Source organism: Halichoerus grypus, chromosome 10 (genome assembly GCF_964656455.1).
Source record: "Halichoerus grypus chromosome 10, mHalGry1.hap1.1, whole genome shotgun sequence".
Lineage (NCBI taxonomy): Eukaryota > Metazoa > Chordata > Mammalia > Carnivora > Phocidae > Halichoerus > Halichoerus grypus.
This window is the reverse complement of record NC_135721.1, coordinates 106,026,810-106,051,257: the sequence shown is the minus strand read 5'-3', so window position 1 is coordinate 106,051,257 and position 24,448 is coordinate 106,026,810. Positions and strand designations below refer to the sequence as shown.

Below are 24,448 nucleotides of genomic sequence, written 5' to 3'. Positions count from 1 at the left end.
TTTCCTTTGCTTTACTGTCATAAGACTTATGTATTTTTGTATTTCCATACTTCAATTTCAGTGGCATCGTGGGTTTGATGAGAGGGTACACATGTACTCAGTCCATCATTGGGAACAAGAAACCCAATCTATTATTATTTAAAATGTGTTTGGGAAAATGATTCTCTAAAAATATGGCCCTAATTCAATATAAAATATATTTGCAGTTGGGGAGGTTTGCTCTGGTTATCTAATTGTATGCATGATACCAAACATCAAGTCAAAAGTAAAAAAAAAAAAAAAATCAAAATATATGCAGTTACAACCTCTGTTTTCAGAAATTGAAAATTATCAATAAACTGATCCTATGCAGTATGAAAAAATTATTAGCTGCTTAGGCTTAGTAATCGGACCACCTGGATTTTAATCTTGTATCTGCTACTTGCTTACTATGTAAGTGGCAAGTTTCTTAATTTCTTTGTGCATTGGTGTCCTAAACCGTAAAATAGGGATAATAATTCACATAAGATTGGCTTGTGTATTAAATTAGTTGAGGTGAGTGTTAAGAAAGAGCCTGACGCATGCTGAACACTCAGGTAAATATTAACTGTTACTATTAATTTCATCTGATGGTACAGGAAGTATAAACTCAGAAGATGAGTAAGTGAAGGAAATTAGTTTGCTGGATGCTTTTGGCAAGTTTGTTTGAGTTTTGTCTATAACAATAAATTGTCATCCTAGTCAGGATTATGATTATAAAGAGCCTTTCATTTGAAGTAAGCACTACTTAAACAACTGTTTATCTCCTATCATTTCAGGTGGTTTACTGGGTTCTTTTAGGCAGTGCTGGAAATGTAGGGGGAAATGACAGAATGGTTTGCTCAGAAGATAAGATCATGAGTATCCTGAGAAGCAAAATAAGAATAATTTATGACCAGATATGAACCCCTTTCATTAGCTGCCTATGAAACCTTGCCCAAAGTTTTATATTTTATTTTAACCCAGAGAGAAAAACAATGTAGCCTTAACAGGAGGGTGAAAATATTCTGACTCAGCAAAAAGTTCAGGAATCTTTGATATTTTCATTAATCCTTAAAGTTTACTGCTATGGTATTCTGTATATGTTAATTTGCCAGTTAATACATTAATTGATTGACAATTACAATAGTCATTAAGGGATAGCACTGTTTGCTATCTTACTGATATATTATTTCTATATTTAATCGAAAATACCAAAGTGAAATGTAAGTACTCAAGATTTACCCTCAAACCCTTGGAGCTTTTGACTCAGGACTCTGCTATTTCACAGGAATTTAGTAACTAAATCCTAGATGCATGGCAGCAGTTTTGAGCACAATCTGGAAACATTGAGTGAATATCTTTGAGAGTGTTGTGAAAAAAAAGTATATAGGAAAAGAGCTAGTTACAGTTTTTGAGAAACAAAAAGCTACTATGGAAATACCACTGAATAGTTTAAAAATATTTTTTAAATTTTAAAACAATTCTGAAAAGCATTATGCCTTTGCTCATAAAGCCATTTGTTTATTAGCATGAGTTTTAGAAGACCAAATCCTATTTCAAATACTTGTTTGGAGTTTGTGTTGAAGTTTTCCAAGGGCAGAGTTTAACCACAGCAAGAGATTATTACATCTTGCACTTCAGTTTGCATTCATTAAGATGCAGTTCTTAAAATGGTGGTAAGGGGGGATGTTTCATTAAGTTCTTTCCTGCTACCCATGATTTCATGTTCCTGCAAACATAATCTATACTTTTCTAGTCAAAGGAAAATAAAAGAGGATGGGTGACTCTCAGTCTACCCATGTGACTTCTAGATGAAGATTTGTGAAATAGTGAGAACCAGATTTCCCAGAATTGGCCCTGCCCCTACCCACCCCCATCAAGACTGAGTTTATGCACTACTTGATGTAGTTGTCATGGAGATGATTCTTGTTTGTTAAATAAATGAAATAAATAGTTACAGAAAAGCTAGACAATGTAAACTCTACATGTATAAATAAGTTATTTCCTTTCAAATGCCAAATGCTCTCTCTCTCTTTCTCTCGCTTTTGAGCTCTCTCTAATTATATAGACTCATAGTTTTCACTGACAATTTTACTCAGTAAACCTCTGGGCCATCTATTGTGTGTAAAACACTATGAAACATGTGGAAAGAAGTCATATGATCCATACGGGTGAGAACAAAAGGAGGTGATGGGGGGGTGGTCCTAGGTGAGATGACCCCAGAAGAAAGTTCTAGAAGCCAGAGTATTTTGCAACGTAACACGTGATAGTGAAGTCTAATTGAATAGATTTGCGTCATATCCTAGAGGACAGAGTTCTAGAAAATGATATATACTGGGAATCCTAAATTGAAAAATTGGTTAAAAAATTAAATTACCTCATTCTTTTATATGTTCCCTATTTAACTTAGACAAACATGGGACTAGACTAAAACTTCATTCTTCTTTGGTGTTTTAAGCCATTTGCCCTGGGCCATCTCTGTGATGAGAGTGAATTAAATACTTGAAATGGCATTAATTTTCTAATTCAATCACACCTTCTCAGTTTCCTGAGGTCAGCCACAGTCATCTCTTGCCTGGGCAGCAACCGCTTCTTAAATGTCCCCCTGACCACAATTTTGCCACCTCTATCCATTAGGCCCGTTGTATAATGCTTGATTTTTCTAAAATGTTAATCTGATGAGATTGATTCCCTGATCAAGAACCTCAGTGGGTTCTCAAACATCTTAAAGTCTACATGTTCCATAAGTTTTTACTCAGAACTGCTTTATTTTACCATTATTTCAGTCTGAGTCTTTCGATATCAAGGCAAAATTCAAGCATTATCTTTCGTTCTGAAATAAAAGCTTCCCTAACCCACTCTTCTAAGTGCCCATGCCCTACTTTAAACCCCGCCCTAACACTGCATATCTGTGCAGCACCTATAACACCTGACTGAGCCCAAATTCTTGTTTACATGTCTGTTTCCTATGAGAATGGGCCCTCCTTTTGGCCAAGGACCTCAAATTACTATCTTATTTTTAACTTTAGCGTGCACTAAGCATGATGAATGTTTACAAAATGAATGCCTGAGGGAGTGAGTAACTGAATGGATGATTGAATGAATGAATTGGGGAAGAACCTTCGTGTTAGTGTTCTTTAGCATCTACAGTTGAAGGTAGCTGCGGGAAGTAGCGCTAACAGTCATGGGTGACAATATGGCTACCAGTAAAGTAAGTGAAACTGTTGTTTAAAGGTGTCTCTAACACCAAGATCCACTCTTTGAAGTATAATCCACAGAAATTTTGAACTAGAACAATGACCAACAGGAAAGAATGTAACAATATTTTTTAACAGCACAGATTAAGACAGATCTGGATTTAAACATATCTCCACTACTTAAAAGCTTTGCTGGGTCCATTCTTTTACTTCTATTAACCTCATTTCTGCATACTTGAGATTAAAGAGATAAAGCCAGGGGCATGCCTATAGCTTTATAATAGGGGCCATGTGACTCACATATTCAGATAAAACTGATGAAATGTTTTGATTAGAAGTTGTTTTTGACCCTGAGATAAGTTAATAGAATCTCTCATCTCAGAGCCACTTACCTAAACATTCACATTTAAAATAATAAGTTTTTGGCAGTTTTCTATATAATCAACTAAAAAATGTTTTCAAAGGCAAGAAAACATTTTTTGTGGGTGAATACATTTATACTCCAAATTATTGAAGTCATTGGTACCTCCCTGTGGGATTTGAATACATGTGGATACTGCGGAAGCAGTCAAGATTTTTAATACCCATGACTTGATATTTGAGGATTTTAATGTCATGTTCAACCATTCTTTATAGGGGGGTGATATGGGATTCACCACCCTCAAGAATCAGTCCTAGTCACTGGTAATTGCAGGGAACAGGAGAAAAATAGAAAAGGCTCTTAAAACAGGTCTGGCTGTCATAATATCATCCTTGGATTTCTTCTTGGTCTGAGACCAGCTTGTTGTAGCTTTCAGACAAAGCAATGAACTCAAGACCTTTTGCCTAGATCTTGTCAAGCTCCATGATTTAGTGATGTCTCCAAGATAAGGCAGCAGCATCCCATGTTACCATGAAGGTAACTTCTTACTTCATGAGAGCCCAGCTCTTCAGTGTATTACCTAAGAATGAAGAAATATTTACTCACTAACATCAATAGGGAGAATTGAGAGATGGAATGTCTCCTTAGAGTTCCATGTTAACTTTTCCTGATTATTTTCTCTTAAACATATCATGATTGTATCTACAAAGAATCATAAGATCAGTATGAGAAATACACAAACCTCTCAAAATGCCTTTTGCAACAATTGGCAGTGATGTGAGCCCCCTCAGCCATTTAATATCCTCCCAGTTGATAGATGGGTCTATTAATTTATTTACATATGTAGCAAGTCCACTGTTGTCTCCAAAATTTTCCTTAGGAGAAAATGCTAAATCATTGGTTTCAAAATTTTTCATTCTGAAATAAAGAGATACATAAAATGAGAAACTTCTCAAAGTTAGAGATAATTTTACAATGACTCATTCAGTGAAAAATGAAATGTCACCCTTTTCAAATCAATTAGATGTTCCTCAACCATCTATAGGTTGGTTGCATGCATATTTCCTATGTTCTGGTGTAAGAGTCCAGGCTAAATGTGACAATCAAGTGGACTTAATTGGTCACTTAAAGTTTATTGTGCATCTTAGGCTATGTTTATATAAAATAAAACAGTTTCAAGGAAAAACATATGGGCAAGTTCCAATATCTCTACCTTTTTAAGCCAGTTTATGAATATAGACAACAGATTTGATGCTATTTTCAGCCAACAATGCATATTAATTATAACAATGGACATTTGTTTGGTACATTACAATTTACAAAGGACTTTCATAAACGAATATTATCAAAATTTTTAAGAAAACTTTTAGAAAATAAAATTGATACTTTATGATTCCCATTTTATATAGAAAATAAAAACAGAAGTGCAGAGTAAGATGTTCCCACAAATGAAATCAGCGTTTGGGCTCCAACCTGGGTCTCTGGACTCTTAATTACATTCTCTCTGCTCAGATCTCAGTTGCACCTTGGCGATTGCTTTTGACTTCAGGAAACTTTCCAATGTCCTTATACAAAATTCTAGAGGAGATTGGAACTGCAGTAACATCAGTTAATACCTTCTGTCTGCTGTGACTGTAGATGCTTTCTCCTGCCCTACTGTTATGGTGGTGGTGGTGGTGGGCACAGGGAGAAGTGGGAAGTGTTTCCCAGCAGATGAGTTGTCAGCTCTTGCTTTTCCCTCCACCATTTAGGTTGTTTTCTCTGAGGCTGTCTGCCTGCTGACTCAAACTTCCCAATCTTTCAGACAATCCTGGCCAGGGCTTGAGCTATCCAATTACTAAGATCTTCATTTCTTTGCCTGTGATATGACCGTTAATTTGTGTGCCAACTTGATTGGACTAAAGGATGCCTAGATAGTCAGTAAAACATTATTTCTAGGTGTGTCTGTGAGGATGTTTCTGGATGAGATTAAATCGTAGACTAAAGATGATAGGCCTCATTGATGTGGGTGGGCATCATCCAATCTGTTCAAGTCCTGAATACAACAAGAAAGTGGAGGAAGGACAAATTTGTTCTCTGTGCTTGAGCTGGGACATCCATCATCTCCTGACCTTGGACATTGAACCTACTGGTTGTCAAGCCTTCAGATTTAGACCAAGACTTACACTATCATCCCCTGGTTCCTGGGCCTTCAGACTCAGACTGGGACTTACACCATTGGCTCCCCTGCTTCTCAGGCCTTAGGCTTTAGACTAGAACTACACCACTGAATTTCCTGGGACTCCACTTATAGACAGCAGATTGTGGGACTTCTCAGACTCCATAATTGCAGAAGCAATCCTTCCAAATCTGTGTGTGTGTGTGTGTGTGTGTGTGTGTGTGTGTGTGTGTGTGTATACCCTATTGGTTCTGTTTCTCTGGCAAATCTAATACATGTGACTTTCTCCTGCTCCTGAAGTCTGAGTAACCACCCACACAACAGACTTGAAGTGTCAAGGATGTTGGCATATAAATACCCCAGCTCCCTCACCTCTATGAGGGCTAACTCTGAGATAGGTTATACCTCCTCTCCAGAATTTCCCATCAGATTTAAGGTTCAGTTGCCTGCAGTTGGAGCTGTCTTGGTAACATGCCCATTGTTTGCTGCCTTCCTTCCTTGCACCACTTCCTCACTCCTCTACCAGTATCCCCTTCATCTTCCAAAGGAACTGCTTGCCTTTAAATCACTGGCTCACAATTTCCTCCTAGGGGAACCCAAACTGAGACACAACCCCATTGAGTTGCTGCCTTTCCTGTGTCTAATTTTGTTGACCCAACTTAGACCAGGATTTCTCTAACTTACTTGTAAGATTCTGCTACTGGCTTACTCTACATCTGAAATCTTTTCTCTTGGCTTAATATCCTGATATCTTGACTAGATTTTGGCAGTTCCCTGAACTAAAAACAAAGTGTTTTCTGCTTGCACCTCTGATCACTAACTGGATAGATGACCATCTGGATACGCAATGGCATCAGCCCTGTGACTTAGCTGCCTACAGAAGCAAATCCAATTGCAAACTTCGTTTCTCTGAAATGCTGTCTTTGAATAATGACAGTGACCTGGATTCACCTTGCTTTTCTGCACATTATAAATTACTCTGCTAGCCAATCTCCAACTTGGGTAAAAGTACAGCTGTATATTAATCTCTGGTTTAGTCATAGGTCTTTCTTTGCTTCTACTAGCTCTGTCATTGAACGTATAAAGGATTTTGGAGTAATGACTATAACAATTCTTATATAAACCTGGAAGTACATAGGCACACTATTTTTAATTTTTTAAAGACTTACTTTAATACAAACTAGATTTAATGTTTTTAGTATACTTTCAGCTGACACAGCTGGTTGTGTACCTCAAGGGGCATATATTACCATAAGGGCATGACCATTCACATCCCACCAAATTCTATTCAAGCCATTGGCAAAGTTTTCTCAATAAGTATTGAAGGGATGCCTGGTGGCTCAGTCGTTAAGCGTCTGCCTTCAGCTAGGGTCAGGATCCCGGGGTCCTGGGGTCGAGCCCCGCATCGGGCTCCCTGCTCAGCGGGAAGCCTGCTTCTCTCTCTCCCACTCCCCCTGCTTGTGTTCCCTCTCTCGCTGTCTCTCTCTCTGTCAAATAAATAAATTCTTTAAAAAAAAATAAGGATCGAACAATTTGTCCTATAGTTTCATTGACTCGGGTGGCCATTAAAGATAATTCTAAGAAAATTCTAACTTCATGAAAGTCATACTGGTCCCCATCTATTTGTTAGCTTCAGTTCAGATTTTAGCTGAAATATTTGGGCATTTCTTTTTATCAAACCGTTTAGGCTTGTACATTTTATCACAGCCTTTGGTATTCTGTGGTCGTCTTAATTTGAATTAAGGTACGCTTTTGGTCAATAAACATATCTTTATTACCTATTCCATTACCTAGAAATGGTTTTAAGTGATATTAAATACCAAACTTTTAAATAATATTGTTAATAAGAAAAAGGTTCAGTCTGTCTATCCTATAGCAAGACCAGGGGGGCAAAGAAGAAAAACATCTGTATGTGTATATACTCTGCATGGCACCCCACCCCCATCCCAAACAAGCTACAGTGTTTCAGCAGGGGCGGGGTGGAAGGGTGAAATGGATAGGAAAAAACAGAAACATGGATAAAATTATATAAATAACTGTTGTTATTCTTGGATGGTGAAATGCAGATCAACACTTGAATGAATGTTGCCTTACAGAAATTTCAGTGCACAATGAAGCCTTGTTGTTACTCTAAAACGTCGTTCAAAGCCAGAAGCCAAGAGAAAGTTTTCAGATATCTTGACAGAGACCCACGATGGAGTGTTTTACCAGTGCTTCTGAAGGAAACCCCCATGAATACTATTTTTATTCGAATTATGACACATGCACAAAAACCCTTAAAGTGGCTGCTGATAACCAAAGTATTCCATTTCTTGAGGAAGGAAAAGAGCCACATCAAAATAATAACACAATGACTTGGGACTTAATGCTCCAAATCCCAAGCTGTTTAATAACCCAAAGGCAAGGAAAAGAACCGGCCTTGTAAGGACCTCATTGTGCCCTGAATGGCCCCCAAATATACTTTTTAATCTAATATAGAAATTATTTTAGCTTTTAGTAAGTTAGCATCATAAGAATAGTAACAACTACTAAAGAAAGTGAAACATCATTGAATAACCAATAGTAACACTAATGATAATGAATATTATTGAGAAATATATTTTATTTACTATAAGTATTGATGATACGACATTAAAGACAAAGCTATGTGTCTCCATAATGGGAAACAAAATATAAAACAATAACCAGTAGAGCCCATGATATCAACACAATACGAGAAAGGAGGAGAGAGAGAGAGATTCATAATACATACAGAAATTGGTGCGTGGGCCACCAGCCTTTAATGCTGATTAGAAAACACTTACATTGAGAACATAGCCCTGCTAATTTCTTCCTCAATGTTCTGGGCTGTTAGAAGAAATGGTCAGGGCATGGATTTTAAGTTTGAGCTCAAAATCTTGTTTAACATTTTAGTAGTCATGTTTTACTGGGTAAATCTCACGTGATCTGGTACATTTTTATCTACTGATTCAACATCACTTCTTGAGCACCTACCATGTGCCAGTGTTTTAGATGTTTAGGATATACCATTAAGTAAAACAATCAAAAATACCTGGCCACCTAGGGTTGACATTCTAGCAAGGGGAGACAGCAAATAAACAATAAACATAATAAATAACTTATGGAGCATGTTAGAACATAAGTGCTATATAAAATAAAGGAAAAAAGTAGAGCAGAATAAAAGGATGTGAGCCAGTAGAGGCTGAACTTGAAAGTTTAAGTATCATAATCAGACCAGCCCTCACTGAGAAGCTACCTTGTAGAGGAAATTAGCGGAGCATTGTTACCATATTTGTTTCCTGTTCCTGCTATAACAAATGACCACAACCTTTAAAATGACACAGATGAGGGCTTTAAAATGACACAGATTTATTATACTACAGTTCTGGAGGTCAAAAGTCCAAAATGTATCTCCCTGGACTAAACTCAAGGTGTTGATAGGACTGTTTTCCTTCCAGAGGCTCTAGGGAAAAATCCATTTCCTTGCCTTTTCCAGCTTGTAGAGACCTACATGCCCTGACTGCTGATGATATCCCTCCAACTTCTGCTTCCAGCATCATTATCTCCTCTGACTCTTGACACTCCTGCTTCCCTCGTCTAAGGACCCTTTTAATTACGTTAAGCCTACTGGGATAATCCAGGATAATCGCCCCATCTCAAGGCCCTTAACTTAATCACATGCAAAGTCCATTTTGCCACATAAAATAACATATTCATAGGTTCCGGGGATTAGGACATGAATGTCTTTGGGAGGTCGCTATTTCGTTTAACACAATTATATTGTGAATGTTTTCCTAAACCAAACAATTTAGAGGCTGTTGGCCCACGTACCCAGTTCTTCTTCACAAATCTCTCTCTCCCCGAAACCCCTGCCCAGGGTCCCCATACATATTGTATCTCTATTCTGATCTCTACTACTTATTTTTATTTCGGTTTCCCCCTAGAAATACACGTAGATCCATCCTTGAAGTCAAAGCCTAAAGGAAGGGAGGAAGTCAGTTGTGCATGGATTGGAGGAAAGACGTAAAAGGCAGAGGGAGGAGTCAGTTCTGAGGCTTTCAGGCACCAGCAAGCCTGGCATGTTGAAAGGAGCCTAGGGTAGCCCGTGCAGCTGGGAAGAGTGGATGGAGGTGAGGGTGCCAGGTGGTAAGGATAGAGAAATAACGGGGTCCTGCTCACAGAAAGCCCCACAGGCCACTTTTATCACCAGAACTCTGGGAAGACAATGGCCGTCTGATATTTTTCTGTGTGATCTGTTCTGGCTGTCATGATTAATGAATCATTTCAGGGCTATAGGGCTATAGGCACGCAAATAGTTTTTGGTGTCATGATTTACTTTGATCTTAGTCAATGATTGGAAATGCCTTTTCTTCCCTTTCAACTGCCCTGGTGCTCCACGAAAGACCCAAGTCTTTACCCAGGGTAAATGAACAATCTCCATGGGGTAGAGAGAGAGGAAAAAGGCCCCTGCCTCAAAGCCTGAGGAAATAAGTCTAGGGAACTGGCCTCACTCCTTGCTTCTTCCAAGAGCAGATGAGAATTTCCCTTACTCCCCCTCAGTTTCAGGAACCTCTGTGCCATTCATAATACACACATACATGTGTTTTGCATATAGACCAAGCAGAGACTACCACACTCCTGAACTCTGGCTGGTCCCCGATGCCGAGAGTCAGGACCCTCCCCCGCCCCGCTTTTCCCCCCTCTCCCCAACTCCCCTCTTTCCAGGCAGAGGAAGTAGCTAGGCCTGGAAGGAGCCACTGCTTTACAGACTCATTCTTCTCTGGATTTCCTGCCTCTCCCGCCTGCCAAACCTCACTTCTGAAAAGCCCGGCTTCACCTTCTATGAGTCAGGTCAGTTGCGGAAAAAAACCTGATTTCATATCAGGCTGTAACAGATGAGCTTTTTGGTTGTATGTGGCCTCAAGCGGAAGCCTGGGCCTCCCATTAGTGCGCTCTGCCTTCGGCTGCTGAATGTGGGCTGCTGAGGAGGGGACCAGAGGGCACTGGCCTGCCCTGAAGCCCATGAGGACAAACAAGGACAATGTGTGCTCCAGGGGCCCGGGACACCAGGCCGTGGGGTGTTTCCTGTGTTCCCTGTAACCTGGGTATGTTGCTCATTATTTGATCATCTTCAGATGGGAGATGTGACAAGCTGGGGAGTCAGGGCCACTCGTGAGCACATCGACAGCTGAAAAGGGCCTTTGTCTCCCTACTGGTCCTTCTCGTCATCTGGGCTGGAGCCCAGGAGCAAAGGAAAAGGGGAAAAAAGCAGATCAACCTTCCAGCTCCTGACTGAGTGACCTGGCACAGATGACCTGTGTCATCTCCCCTATCTGAGTAGATACCACTGTGAAACACAGTTTGTTATCCAGAACAAGAAAGTGCTTCTTAAGCCACAAAAAACCCTACTGTATTCTTTGTTATTGTTGTTGTCCAGAGTCGTAGTAATGAGAGGAGGAGAAAAAGGAATAGCAAATTCTCTTTCAAATGTCCAAAGGGAAATCATGAGGAATGTTTCCTGTCAGAAGCCTAAATAGTGTGAAACTAATTATTTTAGAAAGTCTAATAAATAAGGTAACCAAAATAGAGAAATAAGGTGAATACAGATTTCATATTAGGGAAATTTGAAGCCATCTACTTTGGATGAATTTGGCAAGAAGTAGGAATATGTCAGGACTTTTGTTTTTGTTTCTGTTCTCTGAGAAAGACAGGGTGTTTGGGTAACCCAGTGTCTGGGATACATGGAACAAGGTTATTGACAACTCTGTCAAGACAGCATTCTCTCTTTTGTCATTGGGTTATTGAAGGTACCACATACACAAATAATATCCTGAACCCACCTGGAAGAATCACAGAGATAGCCTCACACAACTAATTTACATATGGTTCAATGGCAAGATTTTATGCACAATAGTTTATACTCAAGTAGGTGTATACACAGCAGAGCTATATAATAGTTCTATGACACTCATATAAGACTGTATATGGACTTATGTGGTGGTTGAGATACATGTCACTCTATAATATACATGGAATTCCTATCTTCTAACAATCTTCTTGTCCTTATATGGAATGCTGATTTGCTTTTGAAATCTTTTGGATTTGGATCTTTTCACATATAGATAGAGTAAGCAATGGCCCATTGTAAAATGAGGTCCAGGATCCAAGGAAAGCATCCTTTATCATTTCACATACTCTGATGGATGCTTTGAAATCCCATCATCAAAATGTCCTTCACTAAAACTAAGATTTTGATTCTTATTCAGATAGTTTTATCCCTGAAAGCTATTAGTAACATACTGGCATGAAAAACTCAAGAGCAGATTTTGGGGGTAACTGGGGGAAGGCAAAAACAAAGGGGGAAAAATAGGGAGGTGAGGGTCTTTCTCAGTAAACTTCCTGAGTTCCTAGCTTTGACACAAGATGATTCTAGTCCTAAAATATTACAGGGAAAAGGATAGTTCCTTGCTAATGGACAGGCTGAATGACCTGATAAAACCATCACAGTTCCATTTTGATTACTAGATACGCTAAGGTAAGTGAGTGAATGAGTGAATGAATGAATCTTGACCCATGGATGAACCACAATGAAAGAGGAATATTGCTGAAAGAAGAAGATAGGGGATCAAACATGTGGCTTCTTTTGTCTCTATTCTTCCTAGACACAGTTGTTCCAAATACAATTAAAAATAAAACTAATAGGTGGCTCTTCGATTTCAACAAAGAAATGCACTTACCTCTAGAACCCAGAGCCTATTATTCCTAAACAAGGTCCCTGCCAATCACACTTCCAGACCAATGTTTTGTGAAGAATCTAATTCCCCATGGCACCCATGTGGAAACTGGGGGGAAAATAACCTTCGGAGCTGGTACACGACAAGAGTGAAGAGAATTAGAAGAAGAGCTCAGGGGCCCAGGTGATCAGAGACCCATGGTTACCTGAGTTGAGGTGGTAGCTTGAACCTATTACGCACATCGTCAAAGCGGTTCCCCAGGTAAGGAGTGTCCACCGTCAAAAATATGGCCTTGTAGCCCTTTCGCTCAGCACGTTGCACTAGTTGCTTAGTGATCTCACGGTCCTTGTAGATGTATAGTTGCAGCCATCGTAGTGTCTCGGGACTGGCCTCTGCCACTTCTTCAATGGAGGAGGTGGACCATGAACTCAGCATCATTCCAGTTCCCAGGGACCTGCAGGCTGAGGAAGGAAGGAGAAGATAAAGGCGAGCCTGGCATTTTCCCTACTCCAAAGCCTTCAGGTTGTGGTTCAAGGGGTAGAGACATCTACAAGGGCAATCAGGCAATAAGTAGTCAATTCTTGAAAAAGTTATAAATATGCATTCCTTTCTACACTCTGACTTGATCTTAGAGACAAAAGTGAGTCAAATAGCCAAAGATGTGCTGTGTGTAAGGATGAAAAAATTGGGAACAACCTGAATCTCCAACCTTAGGGGATTGCATACACTGTAGTTCATACACAAAATGAAAGATACACACCCGTTAAAGGTAATATTTTTGTGATGGTTAATTTTGTGCATCAACTTGGCTAGGTGATGGTTCCCAGAATTTGCTTGAATACACTGGATGTTGCTGTGAAGGTATTCTTCAAAGGAGATTAACATTTAAATAAGTAGATTTTGAGTAAGGTAGATTGCTTTTTGCAATGTGAATAGGACTCATCTGACCAACTGAAGGCCTTCCCTGAGGGTTCCGTTAGCAGATTGCCTTCAGACTCAAACCACATCAACTCTTCCCTAGGTCTCCAACCTGCCAGCTTACCCTTTAGATTTTTTTTTAAGATTTAATTTGTTTATTTGTCAGAGAGAGAGAGAGCACAAGCAGGGGGAGCAGCAGACAGAGGGAGAAGCAGGCTCCCTACTGAGCAGAGATCCTAACGCGGTATTCGATCCCAGGACCCTGGGATCATGTCGGAGCCGAAGGCAGACGCCCAACCGACTGAGCCACCCAGGCACCCCTACTCTTTAGATTATGGACTTGCCAGTCTCCACAACTGCATGAGCCAGTTCCCCAAATCAATCCCCCCACCCTCACCTCTCTTTCTCTCTCTCTCTCCCTCTCCATATATGTACATATTCTGCTTCCAATTATTACAGTTATAAAAGAATATTATTATTTGTGGACAAACAAAGATTTTCAAGATATATTAAAAAAAACAAAAAAGTCTACAAAATGACACATACAACATAATGCCACATTTGTACAAATGTGCTTATTGGTATATAACCCTAAACTGATTGCTAATGATAGGTCGGAGAATTATGGGTGAGTTAAATTTTTTTCTTCCTTTTTAACTTCTAAAATTTTATCTTTAAAAATTTTGTTCAAGGTGTATTCTACCATTTCTGTTGTATTTTTAAATTTTATAAAATACATATGCTAGATACCCCAAGTAGACAGCTGTTCCCTCACAATCTTTTGAGCAAGATATCAAAAAATGAGCGCAGTGAAAGTGAAAAATAAGTAATAAATTAGATTCACCCACGCATTGTCTTAGAGAACTTGAAAGAACATGGGTGATAGGCTTTTCACCAAAAATAGGTAAAAGGCCATAAAACTGGGGTCGGCTTTAGTGGAGGAGAAACTGATGTAATGTTTATATGCCAAATTCCAAATATGGCAAGAGACAATAATAAATATATAAAACTGACTAAATGACCCTGAGTCATTCAACTTAGCTGTTGCCTGACATATATCAAATGGCAGTAAAAACAGTTGTCCAAGTGACACTCATCAAGTGATGCTGAGAATATAGCGATGTGTTATTCAAGACACTACTTTGAGAAGCTAAAATGCTTCCTTGCTTCTCAGACTTTAAGGGACAGCCAGATCCCCCTGGAGCACTTTTGAAAACACAGTGTGCAGACATCCTCCCAGAATTTCTGATTCAGTGGGTCTGAGATATGACCTGAAAATTTGCCTTTCCACCTAGTTCCCAGGGGTGCTGATGCTGCCTGTCCCTTGTACCACACTTTGAAATTTAAATAGTAGCAGTATCATTTGGTAGTAATTCTCTAAGTTCACATGGCAATAAAATGGATTTTGTTTTTGATAAATGTTTCTATTCCTATGCATTTGAAGGTGTTTTTCATCCCTGTTGTTCAGGTGACAGTTCAGATAGAGAAGACCTAAACTGGGGATGATCTTGTCCACAGGTTGCTAATCTGTCCCCTCCGAGTGGGCCTTTGAGAAATTCTCTCAAGAGACTCGTGAATTACAAAATAGTGTCTAAAAAACCACATTTTATTAAGTAATAACACATATGAACATCTAGACCATTGTCTGATTTTCATTAAGACTTATAAACATGGAAAACAACTCCAGGTCATCTACTGCTGTTTGGAAGGAATACCAGGGGACATTGATCAGGTCAGGATTCCTTAACCAACAATTTATCGTAACGAAAATATGTCCCGAAGAGGATGTGACCTAACTAAGGTCCCACAGAAATGGAGAGCTGAGTGGGATGAGAACCCAGCATGTCTGACCATTCCTCCAAGGCAACAATCTTTCTAGAATGCTCAGATGCCCACAAGACTCCCTGGTATCAAGCATAGATAAATGCACTCCCTTAATCTTTTGGGGCCATGGCACCCAAAGGGAATAGGTTTGCAACATCCCTCAAGGATGCCCCCGTGCCAATAGCTCTGGGAAGGCAAGGAAACTGGGACCCTGTGGGTGGGACGTGCTACGTGCCGCCTGGGCAGGGTGTGGCTACACAACGGAGTTCAGCTAAGAGGACCATCAAGTGATGGGACATCTTTTTGTAGTTTACACAAAGGCATCCATCATGTAGATGAGCAGCTGTTCTGTCAATAAGGATCAAAAATCCTCAAAAAGATCTCCTTGTAGGGGTGCCTGGGTGGCTCAGTCGTTAAACGTCTGCCTTCGGCTCAGGTCATGATCCCAGGGTCCTGGGATCGAGCCCCACATCGGGCTCCTTGCTCCGCAGGAAGCCTGCTTCTCCCTCTCCCACTCCCCCTGCTTGTGTTCCCTCTCTCACTGTGTCTCTCTCTGTCAAATAAATAAATAAAATCTTAAAAAAGAAAGATCTCCTTGTGTTCATAAAAAACACTTACAGACACTCTACAAAGACCATTAAGATCCTTAAGCTATCACTCTTGCAGGAGGTGTCAACTTTCACAAACATTTTGCCCACTTCTCCTGGGTAGGCATGTCCAGAGAAAAGCAAGGCCAGCCGATGGCATCTATTTCCTGAGTCTCCTGGCTCTGGTACTAATGACTCCTGATGTTACTGGTGCTCAAGGTTTATTCTTCAATGATTAAATCATATGGGGCTGAAATTTTGAGTCAAGGATCCTCAAAAGCCTAAGTTACCAATGCTTCCAGTTGTAGGCATTTAGTAAATGTTTGGTGATTTAATGAATTTACTCCAAGAGAGTCTCCTAGATGCAAGAAGAATATCAGAGTCTGTGCTGACATTTTATGAGTTGAGGCTAAGATATTACTCTCAGGAGAGAACAGGAGCAAAACTTAGAAGGCTTCATGTTCCTTGGAACGTATATTCCTGACCACTGTGATCCCCACTCACTTGTGATTATGTGCCGTGATAAAGGCAAATTACTGATGAATTACATCCATGGTTTTCAACACAGCTTTATGTGAAAATGAGATGAGGGACCCTGGGATTTTGCAAGGACCATTCCGAGAGACAATCACAAATTTGCCTGTTAAAACACTGAAGCACTTCCATTCCAACTGGTAAATAACCATGGCTCTGAAGTAAATGACTCTCCTTTCTGAGTCCCTTCAATGTGGCATCACTCCCTTCTCTCCTCATGGAATCCCTGGACCCCCCTCCCCCACATGTACATTCCAGAAATTTAAAGGTCAATGCCTGGCAGAGCTGGGGGCATTCGGGATGCTGTTAGAGCACTAGAAATGAGCCTCTGAGCATCTGTTCTAATCGGTTAAAGGGCTTTGTTGTACTGGTTGCTAAATATTTCAAATGTCATTTTTGCCTGAGAAATAAACGTAATTCCCTTCTAGCTCACATTACTCTTCTAGGGACAAAAATTGCAGGCTTGATTTTATAAATGACTTGGCATAGTCAGACTTCGTTAAGAAAGTCTAAGTAGAGTTATCCTAGTCCAGTGCTTGAAAGCACAAATGTTTCTGAAGTCCATTTTCTCTCCCTATTCATTTTCCACAATGAAACTGACCTCTGGCTTTCAAAAGCAGCAACTCTCAGATTTCATTTTAAAGGGACAGCGGTGCACTTGCATGGTATGACGTAAGACTCCGGTGCATGCTGCTTTTCCACAGCTCCTAGCAAAATGGAGATCACATCTGAGGTAGCAAAGACAAGACCGGGCTCTTGCCCCTAATGTTGATCCAATTCTAAAAATCTTGGCTTTCATTATAGTCAGCTTATCCTAAAGATAAAGTATCCAGGAAGATACACCATCAAGTAAACACTGATCCCATACGACATCTCACAATTCTATTTCCTTATTTCCACTCCCTCCTTCTTTTATCATCCCTAAGATATATTTTCAAGAATAAACACCTAAGAGGTGCCCAGGGTGGCTCAGTTGGTTAAGTGTCTGTCTTCGGCTCAGGTCATGTTCCCAGGGTCCTGGGATCGAGCCCCGCATTGGGCTCCTTGCTCAGTGGGGAGTCTGCTTCTCCCTCTCCCTCTGCATGCGCTCTCTCTCTCTCTCTCTCTGTCTCAAATAAATAAATAAATAATCTTAAAAAAAAAAAAAAAATCTAAACTTTTAATGCTCTAGATGTATTCAGATTTTTTTTTCTCTTCTTTATTTAGGGACACTAGTAATACATTATTGCCATTGCTATAAAAAATGCATATGAGATACATGCACGCACCTTTCACTAAAAGAGACATGAGTAAGGTTGTGGACATTAAAGCATTGAAGATAAAGCCCTAGAAATGACCTAGGTGATAATACATATCTCTTGAATAGACAACACGATATAATGGGTTGAGTCAGAAGGCCTGAGCGCCTGCCCCAGCCTTGCCATCCGTGAGGCACATTTCATCTGCAAAATATCTATAACCACAGCTGCCTTCTTGTCCCCATCATGGCATTGCTGGACAGTCCACTGAGGCAAGGTTTGTGAACATTTTCTGCGTAAACTCTGAAGCCATGTAACTGTAAAGGGTTAAGTGAGAGAATGCCTAACACCATTTGGAAAAAGAAGTCCTAGATAGCCTTAGAAATTTAGAATTTTGCCAAGGACCTGGGTTTCTTATCATTGCTCATAATCTTCTACACACCCAGCCTTTCCCTGCGTTGGTTTTGATCAACATACCCATTCCTCTTTGCAGAGATAGCGTCAAATGCTCACTACCTTAAGCAAGAAAGCTCTCAAAAGAGAGCAGAACCTTCTCCAGGCCAAGGAACTCTGTGATAGGGCTGATATAGGAAGAGAATATCAAAGCAGAGAATCCCTACGTTCCCGGGGTACACATTCCTTTGGAAAGCCAGGGACAAGACAACAGCAAATAATCTAAGAGGTGCGACAAAAACATGCCTTTCCCCACCCCCCACCTCTACCCCTTATCTGTCTGCAGATTTCCAAGGAGGGTCTGCAGAGTAGATCTGAGTAGATCTGAGGGACTGACTGCATTTTCTTATCAGCCATCAACAATAATATCTGGGATAAAAATTTTTTAATTCTCACTACATTTTTTTTGTTTCTCTACTTTATTTGCAATAAACTGTAAGTATAATAATATGGATATAAATGAGTTTAATATCATTGTTTACTATCACCCACAATCCTGCCCTTCCCACACACCCCAGAACGGGCTATGGGTTACTGGAAAATATTGGTGCATTCTGTTTAACAGAATCCAAGTTATCCTGGGACGCACCCACGACAAAGTTTTTTATTAGAGTTAAATCACATGCGCTAGGGTGGGGAAATGCTACAAGGGTCTACAATAATCTGCCATCAGATTAAATGTAGTTCTGCCTCCCCAAACTGCCATTCAGTAGAGTTAACTCAATTTTCTACACTATGGAAACTGTAATCAACCACTGAGATTTACATCAACTCATCTTAGATATAAATGCAACCACCTCTGGAGTCAATATAAATCCTAAACTCCAATGCACAATGATTCAGCTGGGCTAGAACAGGTAAATAGGTTTGCAAAACAGCAGGAAATGGCAGAACGCCCCCTATGGCTAAGAAAGGCAATCGTGCCTCTAGATGTTGGCAGGGTCTCGTTTTCCATCAAGCCTTAATGAAAACATTTCTCTCTTTTTTTTTTTTAAGATTTTTTATTTATTTATTTATTTATTTATTTATTTGACAGAGAGAGAGACAGCGAGAGAGGGAACACAAGCAGGGGGAGTGGGAGAGGGAGAAGCAGGCTTCCCGCTGAGCAGGGAGCCCAATGCGGGTTTCGATCCCAGGACCCTGGGATCATGACCTGAGCCGAAGGCAGACGCTTAACGACTGAGCCACCCAGGCACCCAGAAAACCAGGACCTTATAGCAAATTGACCAGGGGCAGTAAGGTGGGGACTGACTGGCTCCCAGCTTGCCAATTGCCAGTCACCTCCTGCCGATGCCTCTGTCTGTCCTCTGCACTGGTGTCCCTTCGAGGAGGGCACAGGTAAATGTGCCACATTTTCTTCTGTATCAATTCTTGCTAGTTGTGAAGTCAAGGAATTAAATCGCATTATAGTAACAGCCCCCGGCACATTTCACCGTTAGCAGACGTATTTTATAACCTTGCTTATCTAGAATTTGCCCAGCTTCCTAGAGTTTAGGTTAGAAGCAAAAATAAACAGCAAAATAAAAATAAAATGGCAGAAGATGAGGGAGAGAGAAGTTTCTCAAAGCTGAGGCAGCGCAATTTACCGATTATGAAGTAGCTTCCAAATGTTTAATGTCCAGTCCAACACTCTCACACATATAAATAAGATGTCGAATCACCAAATAAAACTGAAGTTTATCATGCCAGGCTTGACAAGGAGGGGAATGATAATACATCTGAGAATGATATTCATCCACAGCTACCACCATCACCACCACAACAGAGGAAAATATAAACCCGTAGTTATCAGTGGGAGTAAATGTCTATTATTTGAAGCATTAATTCGTGTGGGTCAAATCATATTCCCAGATTAGAGCAGAACGATTAAGCAATGTGCTACTTTGGGCCCAAATTATTTCCTTGAAAATAGTTCTCCTTTATGGGAAAGGTGAGTTAAGTCTCCAAAATTGTGTGTTTAAAGGAAAAGGGGGCAGGCATGATGAAAGTGTCTAAAGTTATTTATAGGTGCCTTTGATTAAAAAACTCCTGCAAAACTTAGTCACCAAGACAGCTGTGCTGTCTTGTGAAAATTTTGTTGAGAAAATGCATTCTGTCCTCTGCACAGGAAGTCATTGTGCAATGGGGAAAATATGCAATGACAAAGTACCAAGCAGTTGTGTGGTTCGAAACTCAGCGTCTGACCCACTAAAGTGTTTGCATAAATGTGCACCCTAACGTCCACTGGCTGTATCATCCTTTCTTCACACAGGAACTGCCATTTACAGGCTTATTAAAGAGGCGGTGAATATCATGGTCTGCATGGCTAAAATCACTCTTGTGATTACTTAGAAAAATAATGTTGTGAAATTTCCACTACAATTCTGCGTGAAATACTTAGAAGCGGTCAAACAAATCTTAATTTATGATTTAGAGAACCAAAGCAATTTCAACACTTCCAAGAAAGACCAGGAAACCAGAGTTCATCTTTCTAGTGCTTTCGAGATGGTCCACTGTCTGAATCAGGAGCAGTTTAACCTTGAGGGATCACAGGGTCACTCACTTGCAGAGCTATTTTTGATTGTATGGAAAGATATGCAAGAAACAGTTAGTCCCAATGACATCTGTGTTCTCCCTTTCTTGCATCCACTTTGTTTCTGGGGCAGAACTCTGCGTTAGACTAAAATATCAGCTTTACTGTAATGATCCCCAGGTTATTATTCTGTCATTTTATTAAGTTGTCAGATCCTGGCATACCTGGCAGATCGCATGGAGACCACACCATAGTGAGATGTCTTTTATGATGGGTTCGAGGAAGATCAAGCCTGCCCTTGACCTCAATCAACCTCCCAAAGTATAACAACCTCAGTGTCAGGACGCACCAGGGAGCCTCTGACTTCTTGCTGTCATGCTTTAATGTCATCAGGCACACCGATCATTTGAGAAGAAGCGATCTCAAGCTCTCAAGATAGCTGCCCAAGAGCTTAAATTCTGGTGTGAGATACTAGAAATCGGACCATTTGATGTTGGGCTTCAATGTAGTAAGAGTCTGATTTTTTACTAGCTGTTTTTGATTGATGAAGTTTGTCTTAGTGTGAAGTGATTTCAACACTGAATCTATCATTTTTTGGAAAATTTTTAGATATAAGTGACCCATTTTTATATATATCTCTGCATATATACAAAGAAGGTCCATAATCCTTTAATATATGTGTATGTGTGTGTGTATATATATGTGTGTGTGTGTGTGTGTGTCTATGTATATGTACTGTATGTGAGTTGTGTATGCAGAAAGAGAGGGTCCACTGAATTTGAACTGCTGGAAAAGAACGTCCAAAACATAAAGTTGAGCTGAAATAGGTTGAAAATAAAGACGAAAATAAAAGAATTGATTCTTTTTTACTACAATGAAACCAAGAGGTATTCCTTTCCAAATGTTTAATGATGTAATTTGGACAAAGTTTTAGCAAACTGTCCTTTCTTCTTATTCCTCCTTAGCTTTGTTTCTTTTCAGTGAAAATGGATAAAATAATGGGATGAAGACAAATAACTGGATCAGACTCCAGAGTGAAACAGATCTTGGTTCACACCCCATCTTGATCATGTACCAGCCCTAGACTTTGGTCAAGGGCGTCCTTGTCCTCCATTGTCAAATGAGGAGAATGATAAACGATAATTACCTCACAGGTCTATTGTAAGGATTAATGACAGGAATGTAAAGTCCAGCATCTGGTGCATAAAAGGCACTCATTTCAGAAAAAATAAAAGTTTCATTTAAGGCAAATCTCATGCTTTTCCTGGATTTAGGTAAAATTGAGAATAATGGGGATATTTTCCTCATAGGTATGCTGAAATGTATATCTACTCGGTCACCTAGTACAACACATAAATATATAAATCAATAAAGCTTTCAGAAATACATCATTTGGGTCTGGAGCAAAGGAAATGACAATTTTTCTTGCTGAATGGTCTTTCACTCAATGTTAAAGTCGATCACTTAATCTTGGAAAATCCAGAAAATTCAACAGCTAAAGCTCTCACCTACACCCTAATTCAGTTCTATGGGGTCTGTAAGGCTCTTTGTGTTACTCTGCAGTCTGTTCCACCTGCACCTTAATAGGTGGTCAAGTCAGCCGAGTCCCAAAACTTCACTTTGGAATGTTCTGGCCTTTTAGGCTCAAAAAGAAAGTGTTTAGATTTAATGGTTTTATGGCCCATCAAATCCTGTGTGGTAGCCTCTAATTGCATCCAGGGGCAGGAATTTCTTTTAAAATCTTTTTTTTTTTTTTTTTTTTGACAGTTTACTAAGAATTTGCTAATACGCTGAGCATTCCTGGAACGCGTTAGGTGGGTTTTAATTTTTCTCTATTTGAGGTCCCGGCACTCCCTCGTGTGGCGCTTGCGCACATAACAGTCAGAAGCAAACGGATGAATTAACACTTAGTCTCTTCTCTTTCCTCTTGATTCCTCATGTTTAAATGAAGCAAAAGAGCTCATGTAGTTCCATGGAGGCTGAAATAAAATTTCATTACAGCCGCAGTGCCTAACACCAGAGAGATTTCCATGATAATGTCCTAAAAGCCTCTGTGGTATAATAAGCATTTTGTTTGTTCTTTGAGAAGTCAGCGATGCTTTACTTCTATTGCGAGATGGAAATTTCACCTAAGGATGCTACCTGCTTTATATGGCACTGGGGTTCATGCTTATCATTGATATTTCCTTCACCACGCTGAGTATTTGTAGACATGATTCTGTAGTCATCCCTGAAGCTCATAAGAATAAAACATAAATAAAAAAACAATCTAATAGAGTTTCAAATGGATGTGCCATTATAAGTAAAGGCATTTATATGGCTCCGTAGCTATTATAACAGTTGTCAATTATTAAAATGTTAACTAAATCATCTAGTACAATAAATGTCTTCTTATTCATAACATAGTACATGGCAAACTGCTCTCCACTCAGTGTTTCTCAGTTAGTTGCCTTCCATCTTTTTTTTTTTTAAGATTTTATTTATTCATTCTTGCAAGAGAGAGAGAGCATGAGCGGGGAGGAGAAACAAAGGGAGAAGCAGACTCCCCGCTGAGCAGGGAGCCTGATGTGGGGCTCGATCCCAAGACCCTGAGATCATGACCTGAGCCAAAGGCAGATGCTTAAACGACTGAGCCACCCAGGACCCCAGTTTCCTTCCATCTTAAAAGACTTTTAGGAGTTGTTTTTATTTTTTTATTTTATTTTTTTAAGATTCGTTTATTTTAGAGAAAAAGAGAGCGCAAGGGGGGGGAGGGGCAATAGGGGAGGGAGAGAGAATCTCAAGCAGACTCCCTGCTGAGCACAGAGCCCAACATGGGGCTCGATGGGGGGCTCAATCCCATGACCCCGAGATCATGAACTGATCTGAAACCAAGAGTCAGATGCTTAACCGACTGAGCCACCCAGGCATCCTTTTAGGAGTTTCAATTTTTGTTTAAAATTCAAACCCCTTTATTTATGCTCCTGAATTTTGCTCAAGGCCCATATTTCCTAATGAGTTTCATATTCTGTGGCTTATTCCATCCTCTCAAAACTAAAGGGATAAAACTATAAAAGCATAGAATGTTTGCAGTTAATATTCCAAGACTATAACATAGAATTTGCCTTAGGGTTCTTGCTGCAGTTAATGATACTTGGAAATATCAGTTACTGACCAGGACCTTATAAGCAGCATTGCACAAGTAATTAATAACCCAGAACAAGGTATTTATCTTCTGCAAGCCTCAGTTTCCACAAGCAAGGAGTTGGAAAAAGATCCTTAGGGCTTTGGATTCACGTTTCAAGATGGGTAAGACATAGATAAGTTAATAAATGTAAATTGCCTGACACACATTGATTGCCAAATAAATGTTGGCTATCATCATTTTTCATGAAAGTTAATTTGTGTGGCATAAACATCTATTTGTGTTTTCAGCAAGATCCAGAAATAAAAATGTCTTCTTGTTTTCCTCTATCCCAAGCATGCAGCTATGAGAAATGAAAATCAAAAGCATACAAATGTTCATTCCAGCATCTACACTCTCCAGGACTGGCATGGAAGGCAGGGGGTAGAGGAAAGGGGTGGGATCTCAGAAGGGCAGTTGTCTACCTTGAATGGTTTCTCTATTTAATTGGAATCTTAAATGGGGACAAAATCATTTATTTATACCCTGAAAAAAAATGGTAAAGATCATCTTCCTGTTGGAAATTTTCTGGTTTTGGTTTCCAACGTTTTCTCATTGTGGAGATTTGGTCTTTGTTCTTGCCTTTGTTAGCAGAACTCTTTCTTTAAAGAACTGTCCTGTCTGTCCTGCCGAACCCCAGCATGCAACAGGAGTAGCTCTGTGCTCAGGGACACACCTAGCTTCCCTGAGAGCCCTGGGGAACAATCCTGACCTCCTTAGGGCATGGTAAGTAAACCTCTGATCTTGCTTAAGCGGCTGACTTATCAGT

General features: G+C 39.9%; 1 protein-coding gene across 1 annotated transcript in view; it reads right to left on the bottom strand.

Annotated features, from left to right (window-relative positions):
- The window catches only part of HAO1 (hydroxyacid oxidase 1), a 48,923-nt gene that overhangs the window by 15,394 nt on the left and 9,081 nt on the right, over nt 1–24,448 (bottom strand). Inside the window, exons 3-4 of the mRNA XM_036122367.2 lie at nt 12,656–12,911; nt 4,301–4,476 (exon numbers count right to left, since the gene is read on the bottom strand). Coding sequence (XP_035978260.1) covers nt 4,301–4,476; nt 12,656–12,911 — 432 coding nt within the window. The remainder of the gene's footprint in view (nt 1–4,300; nt 4,477–12,655; nt 12,912–24,448) is intronic.